Genomic DNA, 17,646 nt, shown 5'->3' with positions numbered 1-17,646 from the left:
CCTGATCTCACCCATTGGGACCAACGGAGAACCATATGTGGACCTGGGCTAGGTGCGCCCGGCCCTGCCGGCTCTGTGCTCCCCCCGAGGGAGAGATCGTCCAGGGCGGCTGGCTAATTGAAATGTGTTGGCGACTCATCGACGTCTCGGCTGCCGTTTCAGGCTATTGCCAGCCTGAGTGCTGATTGCTGGTTTCACATCACACGGAGGAAAAAAAAATCAATAGTGTCCGGGAGAGCTTGGGTTTATTCTTCGCAAGGAGACGTTAATGCCCTGCAGAGAAGGGTTTGATATTTATCATTTGTCATTTTGTCCATGCAGATCAGTCTGGACTTTGTATTCTATCTAAATTGCTTTGCGTGCTTGAGGACACGACCAAATTTCCTTGTAGAAGAATTTATTTTAAATGGAGCGGCTCGGCCAAGCTATTGTTTGTTTTTTGAATCATTCTAAAAAACTTCTCCTGAAAAAGTCTCTGCTTTGCGCAGTAGTTGTCTTGTGTAAAATTAGATTTTTGCTGTCATGCAATGGCATCTTTGGACTGTTTGGAAGCACAGCCACTTGGTTTCTGTGGCAGGACTAATTTGTCTGTCCATCGGTTTGTTAGCTAACACGATGCAAGCATCTGCACATCTCAAATGTCAATTGAAATGTTCAATGTGGATCCAATGTGGTTCCAATTGTTTCTTAGACACATTATGTATCCAATTGCATAAGGTTTCGAAAAGAGGTGATTTCTAGGGACAAAAACAGAATGCAGAGCGATGAAAAACTCTTGCTGGAGGTAAGAATGTTCTTGGATGAATAATCACCTTTCTTTAGTTTTGGTTGACTTCCAGGAGCCTAATTTGGAATCAACATGTGCTCGTACAGGTGATCCCTTCCCGGGATCTGTTGAAGGCTAATGTAGGCTACTATCTGGGCTCTGGCTGTTGCCGCTGCTAGCCTTCAAACGTGAAGTGAGCCCTTTGAAAAATGGATTGTGGAAGAGATAAGGAATAATTTATGTTTCTATCACTGCCTCGCACAAACATGGTGGGGAATACTGTGCCAATAACTCCCACAAACTCAGAGAGGCACGCTATCTTTTACAGCACAAATTATTAACAGTGCAGGGGAGGAGATACCTCGCTTTTTTTCCTTTTGGCAACATAAACCCGACTCGTTGGGTGCATCGGACAGCTTTATTATGAAATATAACGCAGCGGACACACTGATTCAATTGTTCCTGTTCACATTACAATTAAAGTTTTATTTCAGCAAACGTAAAGCATGTCTGTGTGTGTGGCGGGTCTCCCATGAGCGGTATGTGTGCATCTCGCAAATAAAATGAGGAAGGGAGGGAGCGAAGAGGGGCTGTTGAGGGAGGATACCCGGGGTCGGGCGTCTGCTCGCCTCTGTCGGCTGGCGTTGACAGCTACAGACTGCTGGTCTAAAATGAGAATCCTCCTGGGCTGCCTGCCTGCCCATCCAGCAAGAAAATAAACCCCATGTGGAAGAGGACGCTGTGTGGGATCACAGACAGCCGCCTGACCCCTCAGATCCGCTGGGGGAGGCTCAGGACGCCGGCACGACACCGTGCCCCCACCCCCTCCTTCCAGCCCCCTCATTGGTCTTGTGTTGCCCTACGCCAACTTTCATGCTTTCATTCTGGACTTTGGTGATCCTACACTTGGTCAACGTTTTGCCAATGGTACGTTTACATGACTGCTACCAAATCGATTTTTAAGAAATCTTATTTTTCACATAAAGATGTTTCACATAAACTACGTATTTATCTGTGGCGGGTTGCCACCGATATAAATTGACGACCGCAAAATACTTGGCGTTATCTTAAAAAACCAAAATGAACAATTGGTGCTATTTGCTCACTCTGGCTCACATTCATCATGTCATGCTTCGTCTGAACTGGATGAAGTGTAGTTACACCTCAGTCCAGTAGATGACATCAGAAGTCGACATGGTCAGCTGCAGCCAGCAGGTTGCTAACATGTGAGTGCTAACTGAAAACACAACAGTGAACAGCCATTCCGTGCAAGTAAAACAAACACATCCATTTTCATTGTTATAAGTTCCCACAAAGCATGCTGGGTACTCCAGCTGAAATATGCTATCCTACAAAATAGTGAGATATAGGAATGGGCGATATGAAGGATATGTCTTTGAAACAATGTTATTTGACCCATGATAGAAATTTTAATGCGATGTTTACTTATTTTGATGAGAAAATCCAGCCGTATCCCGCAAAATTGAAAGCAACACGCTGCGTGGCAAAAGTATGTCCTTCATGGTGCAGAGCTGCTCCCCTAAGTTACTAATCCTCACCTCGATGGTGGCAAATAAACTGCAGTTTTCAATGTATCATCATCAGTGGGGATTGAGGGATAAGGAATAGCTAGGCATGCTTCACACCCAGCAGGAGAAAGCAGGAGGAGCCATGCTCAAGGTATAGTTGGGATTTGTTGACATGAAGTTGTATGACGCCCCCGTAAGCAGTGAAGTCCGTTAACAGCGACCAACTCCCCACTGGGTGTCCTGGGCCGAGTTCTGGTGGGATTTGCTGAGGAAAGTAGTTCCATTGGTTGCATTTGTTCGAAAGTAGCAGGAAGGTAATACGACACTTATTAGGTCCGTAAAGTAAACGACACAGCGCAAAATGGTGCGCGCTTACAGACAGTGTTGCACGCTACACTGCAAAAGGAAGGCAACCTTTCAATAGCTTAACATTACACTACAGTGTGTGACTTTTTGGTTTGTCTAATTGATTTAAAAGCTCTTGACATTCCAATTACTCTTGAGAAATTAAAGTTTATTGCTTTTGATGCGATGTACTCTAATTATTACGCCATAAATGAATGAAAACATGAAAAATGTTGCCAATAGTATTGATTATCTGCAATAACTTTTAGGACAATCATCATCTTGGAAAATGTGTTATGGGGACAGGAACTTTCATGTAGGAAGTTTAATTTCTATAGTATTGTACCTTGAGAAGATATACTGTGTTAACAATTATTGCTGAAATGTGAAATATTGTATTCAGTCGATGCTTCCATTTGGTCAGGCTCTTGTAACGATACTGTTGACAGTGTCACACGTTAGTTTTTTTTTTTTTTTTTTAGCTGTTTCTCAGCAGCAGTTACAAATGTGGCCTAGGACTGTCTAGCCACATGCTGAAATGGGGCACTAAATTCCGTTCAGGGACACTTTTGCATTGAAAAGGCCAAAAAGATGCGTACCGCATGAGGTGAACTATATCACATTGCTTGGTGGACATGGCTGTCACCTCTGTGTTTACACAGGAATGTCAGAATAAGAACAAAAACCAGAGGATTTCAAACAAACTGTACACACTAATGTGCTGTGCTACATACACAACATTGACTTACTTTGTTGAAGTCAAATTGTAGTAATAATACAGCAATGTTCAAACTTTGCCCACCAAGGACTAGAAATGATACATCCGTCATCAACAACAACAGCATAGAAACCAAGGATTGAAGAGAACAGGATTGCCGACTCTGCCGCAAACAAATGGAACATAACAGGGAGAGGTGGGCGGGGCTAGGTGAACAATACAGTACAATGTATTCACTCGCTCTGAACTCGCTCTGAAGTCTATAAGTCTCTGTGACATCACAGAGAGCCACTGTTAGAAAAAGCTCTCTGAAACCAAACGTTCAGAGCCATCCCAAACCTCCTTCAGGGCTCACGTCCAAATACACAAACCTGATGGTCTGAAACTTTGGTATGGTTTAACACCAGAATACTACATTCTAACTACAGTTATAGAATGGTTTAACACCAGAATACTACATTCTAACTACAGTTATAGAATGGTTTAACACCAGAATACTACATTCTAACTACAGTTATAGAATGGTTTAACACCAGAATACTACATTCTAACTACAGTTATAGAATGGTTTAACACCAGAATACTACATTCTAACTACAGTTATAGAACGGTTTAACACCAGAATACTACATTCTAACTACAGTTATAGAATGGTTTAACACCAGAATACTACATTCTAACTACAGTTATAGAATGGTTTAACACCAGAATACTACATTCTAACTACAGTTATAGAATGGTTTAACACCAGAATACTACATTCTAACTACAGTTATAGAATGGTTTAGGACCAGAATACTACATTCTAACTACAGTTATAGAATGGTTCAACACCAGAATACTACATTCTAACTACAGTTATAGAATGGTTTAACACCAGAATACTACATTCTAACTACAGATATCGGTCAGAATGGTTTAACACCAGAATACTACATTATAACTACACCAGAATACTACATTCTAACTACAGTTATAGAATGGTTCAACACCAGAATACTACATTCTAACTACAGTTATAGAATGGTTTAACACCAGAATACTACATTCTAACTACAGTTATAGAATGGTTTAACACCAAAATACTACATTCTAACTACACCAGAATACTACATTCTAACTACACCAGAATACTACATTCTAACTACACCAGAATACTACATTCTAACTACACCAGAATACTACATTCTAACTACACCAGAATACTACATTCTAACTACACCAGAATACTACATTCTAACTACACCAGAATACTACATTCTAACTACACTTATAGGTGAGAAAAGGGTAAAGCATGATAGGTTCCCTGTATTGCTCTTAAATAAGATCAAACATCTAAGTTGTTTTTGTAATCATCCGTTGTGCTTTGATGAGGTAATATGATAGGCAACATTTTTTCTGAGCAGTTAAGAATTGATTTAGTGCTTGAAATAGTTAATTACTCTCGTCCCGTCCCGGGTGTCTGGGTGGCGACAGTGTGCTTGCATGTTTGTGTGTTGTGTTGGGGGGAGGTTTGATGGAGGGCGATTGGGGGGGGTTCACTGAGACTCTTCTATCTGTCTTTTTCCAGGCCAGCCGTGCAGGCCCAGCTATATATTTTGCAGCTCCTGTCTGAAAGAGTGTCTCCAAGCGCTCGGGGTGGGCTCCAGCCCTCTGATGGTTTTCCAGTGAGTATTTGTCAGGTCAGACTGTGCACCGCCCGCCGGTCTCCACTCCTCTCCCTGGGTTATTTATTACCGCTCTCCCCCGCCTACAGCGTTGCGGCTCGCAGCCGCTGCCAGTAACGGCGCAGAGGCAGGGGCCCCTCCGGAGGGGGGTTGCCGAAGGACGGAGAGGAAAGGTAATGGACTTGTAAACAGGCACTTCTGAGTTGTTGTTTGCAGAAGCCCACGCGTGTTATTGTGTTGGCGCTTCACTAGGCATTGTTAGTAAGTTGATGGGAATTAGCGTTCATTATATATAAATTGTATAATATATATAAAGCATCATAGGTTGCCTATGATGCTCTTTTTTTTAGTCCTCTGTATTGAGTTATAGAATCTTTTAGAGCAGCTACACACCACCGCCAGCACAGAAAGCATTGTAGATCTTCCAGAATCTGCACCTATTCCAGCTGTATTTCCAAAACGGTCTGTTTATTTGTTTATTATTCTGTTTATATAGTTTATTCGACCCACGGCCCACCTCCGGGCACGCCCAATCCACCATGGTTGGTCACACTCCCAAGCGTTCCTGAAGACGTCCAAACTACTGCCGAACCCCACTGTGTAATTTTCTTGGTATAGTAGTTGATAATAAACTAATGAACGAATGACCCCTGACCCCATGTATGAACTCAGAGTGCTAACGTAGGTCTACATTTACTAAGCGCCCATAATCTTGTCACAACACTGGTAGTGGAAATGTGGCCATTAAACGTCTTTGCGGGACGACCCCTGTTGAAAAACCCTTGGGTAGACACACATCGACCTGGTGAAAAAGGCTATTAACTCATTCACTGCCAAGGAAGTCAAAAGACGTCTTCTTGCTAGCTCTTTCCTCCCAGGCATAAGTAGGGTATGCAAATGGACTTGGAGGTACTTAGGAACCACCTCTGTTCTTATACTGTGACATATGTAAATCGGCTCTTGGTGTAAGTCGGAACCTACATCTAAATTGTACCTATGGTAATGGTAATGGTTTTATTTCATTTGAACATGCATCAGATTCCAATTGAGTGCATCCCATAATCAGTTCACAGTTCCACATGTCCAAAAGGAGTAGGAAGAAGCAAAGCTTATTAAATCCTACCCCTCCATCTGGTACTTTTACAATCAGTAACTGTTACATTTGTTCACTTCCTGCTTTCCATAATACAGTTTTTTTTTATTTAATAATGCACCTCGTACCAAAGTAGGTGGTGATATGACCATCCAATGACATAATGGGTACCATAGTAAGTGTCAATATAGTGATATATATAGCACATCATGACTGGTTCAAGACTCTTCATCCTTGTATTTAGCAAACATCAACTGCTTGTATTGTTTCTTGAATTGGCTCATCGTTGTGCATTGTTTGAGGTCCTTACTCAATCCATTCCATAGTTTGATTCCACATACTGAAATGCTATGGATTTGTAACGTAGTCCTAGAATATAAGTGTTTCAAATGTACTTCTTCCCTGAGATCATATTTCTCCTCTCTTGTAGAGAAGTACCTATATTAATTTCTAAGTCACTCACACTCTACACAGAACATGTGAAGGGCATATAAAGTACAATGAAACGACTAAGAGAGAACAACTCTTTGCTTTAATCCCTGTGGTTTGTCAAATATTGTCCCAGGGGTAACCTCCTCTTCCTCTCCAAAATCATTTTGTAATAGTGAACAGAATCCATGACCCCTCTTTCATTCATTACAATTCATTCATCTTTACCCTTGATGATAGTCGCTTTTCTTCGGAGCACTGCCTGTTGTAATGTGGTGTCCGATGGCCGGAAACTTTAAGGAGGCAGACTTACGGTTTGCTCAGGCTTGGCATATTTATTTAACAAAGAAGATTCAAACTTATGAAAAACACTAAACCCCCCCCCAAAATTGAATCAACGGTGTCAAATAATTATTTGAATTATCCCCTACCAAAAAAAACAGCGAGAAAAATCTATTGACCCCTATCAATGAAAGACTATACTGTAATGGCATTGTAGCAACACAGCCACCCGGCACTCTGCCCCCCCCAGGAAGCCCCAGCTACTCCTTTATAGGGCTGTCAATTTGCCCAGAATGCCCCACTATAGTCCCAAACACATCTCATAATGTAACTCTTCACAAATCCCCATAAAACCTACAACCCCCTCCCCAGTACGTGGTATGGCCCGAGATGTCAATCATGACATCACCAAACCTATAAACCCATAGACTCTTGGCGGCTCCTCCCCAACATTCCTGCAGGTGACTTCATTGGTAAGCATCTACAGGTACATAAGAGGAACTCTGTACACCTGTTCCTAAGAAATCCCAAATCCTAAATGGCTGTTGATGCAATACTATTATAATTGAAGTAAATTTCAATAAACAATGAAATCCTGAATATCATAAGAAATAAAGTGATGAGTTCTGACTCTTGGAAGACATCATAAAGTTTATAAAGTGAACTAATAAGCGCTGTTATTCTTCCTCAGTTTAGCTTCGTGGATGCAAGCGTGTATTCTTCCGCTATGCGCTCTGTAACTAGTTCTCGAGCGAGTCATGTGTCATGTTCACAAATTACGTTTTTAATGGGACTGTCAAAAAATAACTTGTTTATGGCAGTAACTCATTGATTTAATGAATCATGTTAGCGTAATTAATGCATGCGCATCACGGGAAGGCACACCTCTCTGGTGGGACGGCAAATGAAGGCAAGTGGAGCATCCCCACGGAACAAAACCTGCTTGTCTATTTGAACATGCATCAAGTGACAATGGAATACACCACATAATTCCATAATAATAACAATAATAATAATTCCGGTCACAGTTCCACGTGCCCAAAAAGAGCAGGTCCTACCCCATTTATTCACTTCTGTATTACAGCTGTAATTTTTTCAATACATACAATAAAATACAATACAATACAATACAATACACTACAATACAATACAATACAAGAGGTGATAAGGTAGCATAACCATATGGTGATGTAATGGTGATTTTTCATAATCATGATAAATAATGATCATAAATATAAGAATGGTGATATATTTACACACACTGTGAATTCTGAACATTAAATCACTTTGTTACGCTTGCATGTGTGGTCCAAATAAACAGAAAAAGAATAAGTGGATATTCTTATCATGCACTTCATAAGTCTAAGATACAATTTGCTGCATTTAAAGGGGAACTGTACTTTTGGTTTTTGCCCAACATTCCCAACCCTTATGTGAAACATGAACACATATTTATTTCCCTTCCCTGTGCATTATAACACAAGAAAAATAGTTAATATGAGCTAGCTAACAACGCACGTCATTTGGACACACCTATTTCAACTACGAAGCCTTGTAAAAATGACCCTACAACAACGTTTTATTGTTTAATATCCATGCTGTGATCATACAAGTACATTGATGATAACATGGAATACAGTATCTTACCATATTTTGATGATTTAAACATTACTGGATCGTCTTTCCAAGGCGCATTGATTTCATTGAACTGGACTAACGCTACTTCGGTCAACATGGTAAGATGCCTCCTTCCCCCGGGCAGAGAATAATGTTGCTGTGTGCTAGCGGATCAGGCTATGGTGAAACATACACAACCACACAAAAGAGTTGCTATCAATGTATGCTCTCATTGGGATGCCGACTGATGGAATAGCTGTATCTTCCAGCATAGACGTGTGCTCTCTGTTAAACTGGAGAGTTCAAAATAATCCATCCAGCCATTTTCTATGCCGCTTATGCTCACTAGGGCCGCTGGAGCCTATCCCAGCTGAGAGTTCACTGTAAACAAGAAATAACCAATTCATTTTGATAAAGGGGCAGCATGGGGGTCGAGGGGTTAGCGCGCAGACCTCACAGCTAGGAGACTGGGGTTCAATTCCACCCTCGGCCATCTCTGTGTGGAGTTTGCATGTTCTCCCCGTGCATGCGTGGGTTTTCTCTGGGTACTCCAGTTTCCTCCCACATTCCAAAAACATGCTAGGTTAATTAGCCACTCCAAATTGTCCATAGGTATGAATGTGAGTGTGAATGGTTGTTTGTCTATATGTCCCCTGTGTTTGGCTGGCCACCAGTCCAGGGTGTACCCCGCCTCTCGCCTGAAGACAGCTGGGATAGGCTCCAGCACACCCGCGACCCTTGTGAGGATAAGCGGTAGAAAATGAATGAATGAATGAATTTTGCCCCTTATGGTGCTTATGGCCTCATCGGGCTGTGACCTTCAGCGTTTACTGGGACGGTTTGAATCTGAGTGTGAAGCTTCTGGGATGAGACTCAGTACCTCCAAATCAGAGGCCATGGTTCTCAGTCGGAAAAGGGTGGCATGCTCCCCCTGGGTTGGGAATGAGGTCCTGCCCCAGGTGGAGGAGTTTAAGTATCTTGGGGTCTTGTTCACGAGTGAGGGAAGGTGGGAGCGTGAGGTCGACAAACGGATCGGCGCAGCCTCAGCGGTAATGCAGTCGCTGTACCGGACCATCCTGGTGAAAAGAAAGCTGATCCAGAAGGCAAAGCTCTCAATTTACCGGTGGATCTATGTTCCCACCCTCACCTATGGTCATGAGCTTTGGGTCGTGACCGAAAGAATGAGATGGCGGAAATGAGTTTCCTCCGTAGGGTAGCTGGACTCACCCTAAGAGATAGGGTGAGGAGCTCAGTTATCTGGGAGGGGCTCAGAGTAGAGCTGCTTCTCCTTCGCATTGAGAGGAGTCAGTTGAGATGGCTAGGGCATCTAGTCCGGATGCCTCTCGGATGCCTCCCTGGTGAGGTGTTCCGGGCATGCCCAGCCGGGAAAAGGCCCCGGGGCAGACCTAGGACACGCTGGAGGGATTATGTCTCACAGCTGGCCTGGGAACACCTTGGTGTGCTCCCGGTGGAGATGGAGGAGGTGGCCAGGGACCGATGAGTCTGGGCTTCCCTACTGAGACTGCTGCCCCCGCGACCTGGACCCGGATAAGCGGAGGAAAATGGATGGATGGATGGATGGATGGATGGATGAATGAATTTTGCTAAAGGTGCAGATTGAGAATTATTTTTTCAGTTTTCTGTTGCAGCCTGCTGACATTAGGACCAAAGGCATTTGTGAACCACCAGATTGAGTAGATATAGAGCTTGCTACTTGTTGCAGTTGGCACCCACTGTGTGAAGTCATCACTGCCCACTACAGCAACTGAGTGGAACAGTATTGGACAGCACATCTTCATTTTGGGGGGCCAAACTTGGACCAGAGGTCTGCATATTGCATATCTGGCTCATATTCTTCCATACAACAGAAGAGAGTTATCATTTGTTGATCTTGTGGAGTTGAGAGGTTAAGCAAAGTTTTCTCTTCATGTCAAACGTACGTAAGAAAAACAGTGCAAAAGTCTGCAGTGAGTTAAAGTGATAGGTGAGGATGTGAAATTTGAAACGTTGACTTCTTAAAGGTTCGGGGAACCCCTCCAGCGCGAGTCACGACTTGGGACGGTGAGTGTGCGTGTGAGTGGGTGCGGGGGCTCCCTTTGATGACAGCTTTCAGCACAGGGCTCTCCTGATGGTGCCACCACCTCAAATTTCCATCAAGACACTTTGACATTTTGGGTAAAGGTTGGTTCGATAGCGAGACAGTGTCAACACTTCTCATGTATGAGTCCTCCTAGAAATGGCTGCTTGAGAAGGCACACCATTAAATGTCAGCCAGTCTCCATTTATGTCAGAGCTACTGTTCAATGTGCTCATGAACAGGGGAGGTGACATTATTGTTTACTTCCAAATGTATCTGCTTTCATTCTTCATGCTGATTTGCGTCTCCTTTTTATGCCAAGCCACCTTTTGGCTCCTCCATTCCCTCCACATATCACAGGTCCAAAAGGAGACTTGTCTATCTTCATCTCTGCTGTGGTGGCGGCCATATGTTTTTGTTCATGTCTGCTGTGGCTTTGCCTGCCTGGTTCTGGCTTCAGACCCTTTCACCAGATCTGGCCACGCTGTGGTCTCTGGCTCTCCTGTGTAGCGCCCCCGCCTGCAGTGCGGTGTGCCTCCTTCCTGTGTGTGTCAGAGGCCATTTGGTCTGATTTATGGACCCCTTGGACTCGCAGCACTTGGACCCCAGCTCTTTTGCTGGAATCGCTATTCCATGTGTCGGAGGAGATTCCACCTGGGTGGTTCTCCACTGATGGGGGTCAGATGTAGACCTGCTTACAAGTTCCAGGAGCTCAGGGCAGCCTACCCTGTTCAGTGTGCAGGGGGTAAGGTGCTTTAGTGAAATGTGCTTCCCAGGTGAAAGCAACATGCGCTTAGCATCAGAGCAGCCGTTTCTTCTGAATTTTTCTACAACTACATCTGCTTTGGTCTCAGACAAACTAGTAAACATCTATTTTTGGACAAAAATGGACATTGTTCCACGAGTGAATGCAGTCTCAGCACACCTGAAGATACACAGGTGCGTAGGAAGCAGGCGTAGCCAACAAAGTGTTCAAAAAGAGGTTCCTGCACACTGTGTCGCTCTCATTCATTATTTTATTTAGCTAACGTTTCGGTCCGTTTGACCTTCATCAGACATATTAAATCAATGGACATTTGACTGTATTGACATTGAGTCATTGTTGGTATAGAATTAGTTAGTTAGCTTTAAATGTTAGCCTAGAAATGTTAGACAAAGTTAACTTCATTAGACTATGATTGTCTGAAACTTCTCTGTGTGGAGTTCAAATGTTGTTCCTGTACCTATTCCCCGTCTACTAAAAAAACCACACCGCCAAAACATGCATGTGGCTCTAAACCAGGGGTCTCAAACACGCGGCCCGCGGGCCAAATGTGGCCCGCAGGACACTAGTTTGAGGCCCCCGCCTTGATATGAAAGTTTAATGTTAGTGCGGCCAGCGCAAGTTTGATATGGATGCTGTATGGTATCATGTACCCAGAAAAAATTATTACGTTTGTAATAATTCATGTTCATGTTAAAGGTTAAATAACTGTTAAAAGGTATCCTCCCTATCTGTGTGGAAGTGGTAAGTTTTTGGCTATTTAAGTTTAAAGGAAATAACTTGAAGGCTACCGTTTAGGTCGCTAGCTCTCTAGTTTGCGAGTTAACATGTGTCTCAAGACCCTGCAGTTGCGCAATATGTTGTAAATAAAAAAAGTATGTGACTATAGTCGTGTTTTGTCATGTCTACAGGGCTCTAATAATGCTTTGTTAATTTTAATCTGAAAAAAATAATTTGTCTACCCACCAACTATATGTGGTTTCTTAAGTTTTTATTATTTGCCGTTTTATTATTATTATTATTATATTTATTTATTACTGATTGATTGATTTTCTTTATTCTTGATTTGTTTATTTATTTTGTGCCAAAAAATAAAAATTAAGATATTTGAGAACAGTGGAATGTTTTATCAGAGCTTTTATTGTAGAAAATTGGAACCAAAGCACTGAAGAAGTTTGTATATTTTTCTGTTTTTAATAAATGCGTTTTTTTGCAGCCCAGCCTTGCCCAGACCCTAGCTCCAGTGGCCCCCAGGTAAATTGAGTTTGAGACCCCTGCTCTAAATGGTCCTTAGCAGAGAATGTGATTGACTTGTGACCAGCCCAGGGTGTACACTACCACTCACTCAAAGTCAGCTGGGGTAGGCTCCAGCTCACCCATGATCCTAATGCAGTTATTCCCAACCAGAGATACTTGGACCCATAGTGGTTTGTGTCAACTTATTTATGAAAACAAATCGAGAATTTGACATAAATGATTACATCACTGCACTGACCTCATTGAACTACACCAGCAAATGTCTTATGGACAATTCATGCCAACACTCATCCATCCCATAATACAGGGTGCAGCTTGCATCTCTATTGTTAGCATCACAACATGGCAAACTGCTTTCACCTGTCAGTGGGATCACTAGTTCAAATGAACCAAAGCATGAAAATAGAGTTTGGCAGATATTTCATGTTCACAAAAACAGTCCTGTGTGAAATGCAGTTGACAGATGAAAATATTTGTCTTGCTGGGAATCACCAAATACAATAACTTCTGCCTGAACTTGTTTTGTAAACAGAGGAGCATAAGAATAAGGAAGCCCGTGCCTCTGTGACATCACAAAAGAACAGTTTTGCAGCGCCCTCTGAAACCGAGCATTTTGAGCCATCCCAAACTTCTTTCTGGGTTCACTTCCAAAAGCGCAAACCTCATGATCTGAAACTCTGGCATGGTTTAACACCAGAATACTACATTCTAACTACATTTATAGGTCAGAAAAGGGGACAAAGCATCATTGGTCCGCTTTAAGTCAATGAATGCAACAGCAGTTGCAAACTAACATGTATTTGGAGTTCTCACCCATGGACTTAAACCAGAAGTTCAGAACCCTTCATCGAAAAGCTAATGGTACTCCAGGGTTGTCTTCAAGTCAAGTCTTCAAATGTGTGCTCTGTGTCCATCATGCCTCATGAGGATTCACCTGCAAGTGGAGATGCAACTTCCCCATTCCCGCTCACTCAAACATGGTGCCATTTTAGGCGTCGTCCCTCGCGGCCCCCCCTTCTTTTTTGTGTGTCTCCCGCCGAGCCTCTGCTGTTTAAATGGGCCAAGTTGAGACGCGGCGGTGAGTGCAAATCTTGTTTGGTCGGCGCCTCTGAACGTCATCTTGACTCCACTCAAAAGCACAGTCATACAAGCGTTCAGAAGGGTCCGAAAGCTGGAAGATTACGCTGTATAAGTAGGCAAATGCAACACAAGTGCAGGAAAAGATGACATAGAAGTTTGAATGTGCACAAACTAAGCACAAATGTGCGCCACGATTTCCACAAAAGTGCCTATTGCCCAAGCCAAAGACACATTCATAAAAAGTAGGCAGGACGAGGAGGTGCGAGCGTTAATGATCCCCTATGCATCACCATGTCCGCGCCCAGTGCGCTCAGCATGCCGGGTATTAGCAGAGAGTGTGTGTGGGTGCATGTGGGAGGTAGGAAGCTGTGGGGCTGGCGGAGAGCGCTGCCGCCGCTGCGAGCGTCACACTGCTGAATGGGAATCTATCCGGCAACTCCAGCAGACCGCTGTCTCATACGCGCACCCTGCGTAAAACCAAGCGGCGCGTCTCCAAGTCTGGCTCGGGCCGGCCCACAGGCGGCGAGTAGGTGCTCGGGTCGGACGGACACTTTTTGCTCCGCACTTGTTCCCGACTCAACAACAACAACAACATGCCTGCCATCAAGAAGGAGCGTCTGGACGGGGACGACATGGCTTTGGCCGCCTTCAACCAGTCCGAATACCTGGCCCCTTTAAATGCCGCCGCGATCCCCGTGGTGACCCCACACCCGCCGTCTTACGAGCACATTTTGGCCCAGCATCGTGCGTACTTGGGGCTTCACGACTCGACGCTGCATCACCAGCACCTCCAGCACCCCACGGACGACTTGATGCTGGAGAGATTCTCCTCCATACCGGACTTTCAGCCTTTCTTTGACAACGGGGAGCCTTGTATCGAGGTGGAATGCGGGGAAAACAAGGCTTTGCTTTATATTAACAAACTATGTCAAGGCAGTAAAGGACCCTCGATTAAATACAGGGGCGAGTGGCTCACTCCCAACGAATTCCAATTTGTGAGTGGCAGAGAGACCGCCAAAGACTGGAAACGGAGTATTAGACACAAAGGTAAACCGGTGTTTATTTCCACACTTATTGCTTATTAGATGAGATGGGACAAAGCATATTGCATCCACTTTGGGATGCTGCCTTTCACTACGCATCAGGAATAAAGTGGAAACATGTGGCGTGGGTCACAAATAAATGACGTATTTATTAATAATACACAGTATTGCTATGAAAACTGTTTTCTTTATATCCGCTTTTAACATCCACGTTTTATGTTGCACTTTAACTCCACCAATGAGTGGTATTTACCTGTAAAGTGTACTATGTACTATTTCTCACAAGACACAGGGTGAGGTGAAACATGCTCACATGTGTTGGTGGAGGGTGTTGCCCCCCCCCAAGCCAAATAGTCTAAAATGGGGATCCTTCTGGACACACGACAGGAAGCTACTGTGAATGTGACTGGACTAGTTCAAACTGTGCAGTGATGACTTGTGTATGCTCTCCTGTCACATTACTTACCGGCGACCTATAAGGAGAAACTATCCCAAGTGAGAGGTGATGCCAGCTTCAGGTGGTGTTGGGATCAGCTCTCTTCCTCTCACTCAGCTGGTCATGTCTTTGTCTCACAGGGAAAAGTCTCAAGACGCTCATGTCCAAAGGAATCTTACAGGTGCATCCTCCGATCTGCGACTGCCCCGGCTGTCGAATCTCATCTCCAGTGGTAAGAATATTTCATTTTGTGTCACCTTTGGTGGAGCTTACATTAGGCTGGGGGGGGGGGGCTGTTTGTATTGAATGTGGAGAAGTTTGGGGTTGTTGCCTTGCTGTGCTGGATGGGGATGTTTTGTACTCAAAAGCTATGTTTCCACTAATCGGTCCAGTTTGGAACAGTAAACCCTGATCTGGCTTCTCAGGGCTCCTTGGTCTACAGGCAGGATAGCAGGATAGCAACATATTTTGACAAGTTTTCTATCATTTTGTCTTTTGTGATTTTATGAAAAGTAGATGTTTGAAAAATGTTTTTCTTTATTTTTCTCAAGCTGACGTGCCTCTCACTTGAAAAGCTCTATTATAGACCATGTGACGTAGTTTAATATGTGAGAAAGCAGCAATAAATATAATTGCAGTATTTGCACAGTTGCATGATGGGAAAGTGTATTTGGGGAGCAATTGGTCTTTATAGTGAAGACCGAACAGACACGTGTCAGATTTGTGTGAATTGCGGATTCACTTCCCCACTTTTGAAAGCATCAAACGGCCATTTACCCAGGGACAGTTTGCGTGTGCGCACGTGTGAGCCATAAAATGTTGGTCAGTCAGCCCCCCCCCCCGGCCGGCTCCCTGGGGCCATGACGCCAAACCTGGAGGCCTTGCAGGTGTGTCACGATTAAGGCATCGGCTTTCTGTGTCGGCTTTGTGCAAGTGCCATCACCTCCTGATCTGTTCACACAGGTGCGCGGAGTGTGTATGTGTGTGTGTGTGTTTTCATTACCACGGAGCACATCTGTTGTCGCTCCCAAACCTTAATCTTGAGGGAAGGGTGTAAGAGGCTTAGCGAGCTACTGAGTGCGGCTTCTGCTGATTGTTGCGTGTGAGATATGCAAGGTGAAGGTGGGCTGGATAGGTCGGAGGGGTTTGAGTGATACAGGTAAACTGGTGGCATTTTTCCCTCGGCTCCACCTAGAAACAGCCAAAGCCGATCACCGGAGGGAGGTACCGGCTGGAAGAGCGGATGCATAAGTCTCGTGTGCACGTGTTTACGCTCACGCATTGTGTTAGCGTCGACTGACTCTTTGGCCTGTCGAGGCTCATCCTGTTCAAGCTCCATTTCTAGATGTGATGGAGTGAAACTTTGTTATTGACGTCAGTCGGGAGACCAGGGCCTTAAGGTTGTTGTTGTTGTTGTTGTTGTTATGGCCCTCGTTTTCTCATCTGTCGGTGAAGCCTGAAGTTTAAACCCGGCGAGCGAATACCACCACGATGCCTGTGGGCACACACACACACACACGCATACACACTTGCACGCACCCACAGACGAAGAATGTCAGCAGTTTCACGCGAGGGCGGCGAGGGTGAGACGGAGGGACGTCAGCGGGGCTTGTATGGCCTCTGCTGGCGTCTACCCCCCCCCACCCCCAACCCCCCAACACACACTCCCTCGGGGCATGACAGCCAGCACCCCCCCTCCCCTTCATGCTCACTCACACACACAGTATACGCCTGCCTACTGACACAAATTACCTCATGCAGACATTTATTTTGAAAGTTTGACAGCTGAACTTTAAGTGATCTTGTTTCGCTAAAGGCATGAGGCAAGTCATCGTAAAACCAAAAATGAAAAAAAAAATGTGCAGCTGGTGGGAAGATGCTCCACCTGTGTGCTCAGACCTCATGCATTCTAATTTGCAGCATCAACGCCAACGCCAGCGCCAGCGCCAGCGCCAGATCTTTGTCACACAAACACTGGATGGTTAGTAAGCGACAAGGTCATGGCAACGGTCGATGGTCTCCGCAAATGAAATTTGCTCCTTATTGTGTACACATAGAAGACTTTGCTGAAGTTGAATCCTGCCGCTCTAAATGTGCTTCCTGTTCATTTTTATGTGAGCACGCCAGTGTGCTTGTGTGTGCGGGAGCCCAGGGTGGCCGCCTGATTAGCTCGCTGTGTGTGCGTGCCTGTGTTTGCGTCTCCTCCCGGGAGAGCTCGGCTTCCTCTGCTCTGTTATTTCAGCGGAACTGGCGGAGGATGGGAGGAAATTACAGTCGCCTCCTCTGGCTCATAAAGGCTCCCCACCCCCACGCCAACTCCCTACAATCATGGGCCCCTGTTGCAAAGTGGAATTAAACCCACACGCTCACAAATATTTGGCGCCACAAACATACTCCAGCTTCAAAATAAAAGCTTCTCATCGAATTTTCATGAGCGTGTGCCCACTAATTGTCCTCTGTTTGCTCTGTTGTCCTCGAGGTGCACACATCCGCCATGGCTGTTTTGTGGTGGAAAGGTTCATTGTAAACTTTTGTTTATGCTAA

General features: G+C 44.5%; 1 protein-coding gene across 4 annotated transcripts in view; it reads left to right on the top strand.

Moving 5' to 3' along the window:
- Positions 1-1,487: 1,487 nt before the first annotated feature.
- Positions 1,488-17,646, top strand: part of samd11 (sterile alpha motif domain containing 11) — a 57,554-nt gene continuing 41,395 nt past the window's right edge. The window contains exons 1-4 of one of the 4 annotated variants that reach the window (XM_058083217.2): positions 1,488-1,693; positions 4,929-5,025; positions 5,115-5,198; positions 15,243-15,334. In XM_058083217.2, the coding sequence (XP_057939200.2) occupies positions 15,263-15,334 (72 nt within the window). In that variant the 5' untranslated portion in view covers positions 1,488-1,693; positions 4,929-5,025; positions 5,115-5,198; positions 15,243-15,262. Of the gene's footprint in view, positions 1,694-4,928; positions 5,026-5,114; positions 5,199-13,933; positions 14,671-15,242; positions 15,335-17,646 lie in introns of those variants that run through there. The other 3 variants (XM_058083216.2, XM_058083214.2, XM_058083215.2) reach the window with 3 other exon arrangements.

This window comes from Doryrhamphus excisus, linkage group LG17 (genome assembly GCF_037039965.1).
Source record: "Doryrhamphus excisus strain RoL-2023G ecotype Guam linkage group LG17, RoL_Dexc_Guam_v1.1, whole genome shotgun sequence".
NCBI classification, from domain to species: domain Eukaryota; kingdom Metazoa; phylum Chordata; class Actinopteri; order Syngnathiformes; family Syngnathidae; genus Doryrhamphus; species Doryrhamphus excisus.
This window is presented reverse-complemented; position numbering and strand designations above follow the sequence as displayed.